This window comes from Chenopodium album, chromosome 8 (assembly GCF_948465745.1).
Source record: "Chenopodium album chromosome 8, dcCheAlbu1.1, whole genome shotgun sequence".
NCBI lineage: Eukaryota > Viridiplantae > Streptophyta > Magnoliopsida > Caryophyllales > Amaranthaceae > Chenopodium > Chenopodium album.
The window spans coordinates 63,754,773-63,759,447 of NC_137841.1; the positions used below are offsets into that span (position 1 = coordinate 63,754,773).

The 4,675-nt window shown below is 37.0% G+C and overlaps 1 protein-coding gene across 1 annotated transcript; it reads right to left on the bottom strand.

The window, feature by feature from the left end:
* Positions 1-359: 359 nt before the first annotated feature.
* On the bottom strand, positions 360-4,388 carry LOC145643163 (serine/threonine-protein phosphatase 7 long form homolog). The gene is made up of 5 exons (XM_081694319.1): positions 3,669-4,388; positions 2,996-3,548; positions 2,718-2,866; positions 631-694; positions 360-487 (listed from the first exon to the last, which is right to left on the bottom strand). The coding sequence occupies exons 1-5, from the start codon at positions 4,386-4,388 to the stop codon at positions 360-362; spliced, it is 1,614 nt and encodes a 537-aa protein (XP_081550445.1).
* Positions 4,389-4,675: the final 287 nt, after the last annotated feature.

Here is a 4,675-nt window from a genome sequence, read left to right on the forward strand (position 1 = left end):
TCCAACCACAATGCGATCACCTGTTGTTCAACGACTTTCAATCGACCACCGTCACTGTTGAGTTCCTGCTCGTTTGATTCATTTCCCAAAGTTCCAGAAGTGGTATTGGAATAGGAATTTGGTCCGCCCGGAACATATTTTGGGAAGACAGGGATCCTCCTCCGGCAATCAGGACAAGGTCTGAATACTTCTTCCATATCTTAATAGCCATAAGATTTATATCTGCTTCTGGTCATACAAAATTCACTTTGGAGATTTCTGCCCAGATCGAGAAATTCTCTGGGATTCAACAGCGGCAAGTGTGCTTCCCGTGCCAGATAATTGTACCGATCCTTAAATTCCAACCAAATTTGCAGGTTTCAATAATCACCTCCATTGTTGTAATGAACCTCCTTTGTTGAGTACTCCTTTAGTACTCTCTTACCCAATTTAAGTTCTGCGCCACTCCATTGACGTCTTGTCGTTGACATTTCTACTAGCTGCAGAACTAGCACATTAGAACAACATTAGAACAACACAGAATTAAATGCAGAACTAGCACATTAGAACAACATTAGAACAACACAGAATTACTCTCTAATTACAACTTAATTTGGGTAAGACATAACTCGGCCAAGACAACTCCCTAACCACAAGGACATAACCTAAGCTCGTCTTCAAACGAGTAGAACTCGTAACTTTTGATGTTATTTCTCTGTCACATAACATTTAATAAGATATAACATTAAAAAAAAGGGGAAAATAAACAAATATCATTCCAAAACAGATGAACATTTCTGATACTGATATCTGTGTGTTGTGCAGGACTGAAAGTGAGTCTTTGACTCATTTGTTCTTTGGTTGTTCTGTTATCAAGCTAATCTGGGACAAGGTCAGAAGCTGGTTGCCTAGCTGCTTCTGTAATACCTATGTTCACAGCTTTAGGAAGGTGCAAAGGAGTTCTAAAACTAAATTTCAGAAAGCTTTCTGTTATGCTGTCATCAATGCTGCAATGTACTTAATTTGGAAAGCTAGGAATTGCTTATTATGGGACATTATTAACTTTGCTCAAGTTTAAGCCAAATTTTCATACATATGTGAGAAAATTCAAGCATGTTTTGACAACAATAAACAAGCAAGATAGAGCAAAATTAGTCAATCTTAAAGCAAGATAGAACAATAAACATGCTTGAACTTGAATTTTCAATCTTAGTTGAGCTGCTTTGAAATTTTGTAGAACTAATCACTGTTATAGAATAGGTCAAGTTTAAGCATGAATTCATGCTTGTTTGTGTGTTCAAGCATGAATCTTTCATCAATTTCAAGCTTAATTCCAAGCTAAGACAAGAAAAAATGGGTGGTTCAAGTCTAAGAGAACATAATCAAGGCTTCATAATTTTTAGGTGCAATTTTTTTTACTAGTCTATTTTTTTTTACTACTATAAACTGAACAATACAACCAACAACAATCCAACCCAATAACAAGAATCTAACAAACTGGTCTTTCCGCTTCAATTTCAGCTTGAATAAATAACACATTGAAAGTAGGAAGGAATTTCAGCAATTACTGCAATCATTGTAATTGTAATTGTAATTGTCATATTTGTGCTCATTTGTTCATAATCACTGTTGAATAAATAACAAATTGAAAGTTTGATTTCGCATTTTAACAAATTGAAAGTTTGAATAAATAACAAATTGAAAGGTTGAATAAATAATAAAACTCAGAAATAACAAAACTCATTTTAACAAGCATCAAATTGGGAAAAAAATTCTCAGCAAGTAAGCATCAAATTGGAAAACAAAAATACCACTTTCTGATTTCGCGATATCTAATTGGATGAGGTGCTGCTTTCAGAACATCTTTTCCATTTCTTCCCACTCTCCTCAGGACTTCTTTTCCGTTTCTTCCCACTCTCCTCAGGACTGCATTTCAATGAATCACTATCTGATTTTAATAGCTTTAATGTCATGACTCAAAAAAATTGGAAAGTTTGATTGATAGATTGATAGTGTACTGTATAAACAGTTCCCACGCAAGCGAAAATGGTAGAGTGCTACGCTCGAAGCAAAAGAAATTTGAGTGAGAGAGAAGAGTCAAAGAGCTTAATAAAGTCTCAACCAAATGAAGTCTTTTCCAATCAATGCTGAAGAGATTCGGAAATGATCTGGGTTTGTGCATGCAGTTAATACAGAGGAGGGAAATGAGAGAGAAGACATGAGAGAGAAGAGTTAAAAGAGATTCGGAAATGATATCTGAGTAATGATGGCAAAAGGTGAATAAGAATTTTGGATTACTATGGCAAGTTTTTATTTACTGATCTGAGTTGAATTGAACTGAACTAAATTGAATTAAACTGAACTTATTGGGTGTAGGAGTTTCGCGGTTAGGGTTCGAATTTATGTGCCTTCATTGACGCCGTCAGATTTTTTTACCATCGCCTAGGTGAACTGAATGGAGCTGAAATGAACTGAACTGAAAATAAGCAGAAGTAAACAGGCACCTAGTCGTAAACTTGTAATTCGAAATCCAAAATTATCAATAATGAGCAATAAAGGTCATGTAAAGTCACTTCAAGCCTTTCACCCTTAACTGTAGCTTGCTTTGTTTTTTTTTTTTTTTTTTTTTTTTTTTTTTTTTTTTTTTGAGGGAAAGAGTAAGTGCATTAAATATTAAGGGATAACTTGTCCATGAGTACATAAGGGGCCACGGCATGAGGAACCGTATTACACCATACATGCTCATCAACTATCGGCACTACTCTAGCTAGGTGATGGGAAACAAAATTCCCATCAGAGTTGGCTAAAGTTCCTGAGTGCAAATCAAACATATTATTACAAGTAACACTTGTCAAAAAACGTGGCTTCACATCTATTATCTCTGGGACTGTAACAATGTTATCATCAGCAAAACATTGGCTTCACATATCAAGTCCTTTTGATCTTCTCCGCCTCTTGTTGCTCCTCCTCTTTCTCATAAACCCATTATCGAGTGCGACCTGCTTAGTTAATAGACCTTGCCTAAGCCAATTCAAATACCTCAAAGTGACTTGTGGTTTATCATACTTAGATGGAAAATACAAGATTTCATCTCTTATTGGGTTGACATAGCTTAACCAGGCCAACTGCACAAGTTCTCTTTTCGAAATATCAATACACATGGCCAAATCCCTCTTGACAACCTTAGGCACATCTTGATCAAAGCCAAACTGCATAGCCACTCTATTGGGGTTATATTGCTCAATTGTGTCCATTCCCACCAATTCACAAACCCTCAAAAATCGAACCATCGATTTCACATCATCACCCAAACCTTCCCCCACTACAACTGTCTCCTCACTTTCCTTGCAGAAGATTGGCACAGGTAGATTCTCAACATGCTTACAATACGGCGGCCATTCGAAAGAGTGACCAGCAGATTGCAACATAGGCCTCACATTCCCAATCTCTTTCTCATTCACATTATGCCATCTTGCCAACCTTGGCTCCCCAAAAGTAACGGAGTTCGGCTTCGGCCTGAACTCCGGGAACCTCTCCCAAGCCCAAACCTGGACCAATTGCAAAGGCGCCTAAAGCGTAATCACAACAAGATCATCAAACCCATCATCATTCTGACCACAACAATGACTCATGTTAACCAACCCAAACTTCAACAGACTCAAATCCCTATATATGCTAGCTAACACAACATGAGCAAGAGCAATTTGAACTCCCCTAACCAAACAAATAGCAATATTGAAAAACCTTCTAGCAATGACATCAAATGGAAAACTGGGCAGAACAAACCTAGAAAGACAAAAAGAGAGAAACACTTCATGCTCGATTCCGGTATCGCCTTCGAACCCCATAAAATGCTTCATCCATGAACCCTTGAAAGCTTTTTGAGACGAACCCCTCGAAATTTCCTGATGAACTTGTAGCAGCTTATTCTCAGTCACAGCTAAATCATCAAAATCAACAGAACCAGAAACAGAGTCAACCAAAATAGAGTACCCTCCTAAAACAACAACATCTTCAAGCGTGATAGTAGCCTCACCCCAAGGAAACACAAACGTTTTGGTGCCACAACACCATCTTTCAGCCAACCCAAAAAACAAGTCTTCATTTTTAACGATTTTATACTTTGAATTCAAAATTGCGTCATAAATTCCTGCTCTTTTCCAGATACAGTGGTAAGAAGAGTGCAATCTGTCAACCCAGGAAGCCCACATTTGAGTTGGGTACCTCCAACCATTCAAAGCGCAGTTGAGTGAAATGGGTTTTTGTGGGAGGTGAGTTGAAGGAAGATTTGGGGTTGAATCCGTTGAACTCAAAATGGGTTTTATGAAATGTGCGATCTTTTTAGTGGGGTTTCCTCCTTTTGATGATACCATTTGTTCTTCTTGTTCTTCCATGATTAGTTCCGCCATTGTTGAAGAAGAAAATATGGTTTTGATTTGATTTTTTTTCTACTGAGTGTGACTGTTGAGTGTTGTTGAGCAATGGGAAATGGCTAAGTATAAAAACAATTGTGGATTTTCGATTTAAGGAATAGTACAAATTAATGAATGCATTCTAAAAAAAATTAAAAATAAATAAATTCATGAATGCCAAAATGGAAAAGAATAAATGCGTTTTTTAGTACAAGGTGAAAAGTTGTACTGCTAACTTACATTATAATGGCAAGCCTGTAATCCAATTACTGAGTGCAATCTGT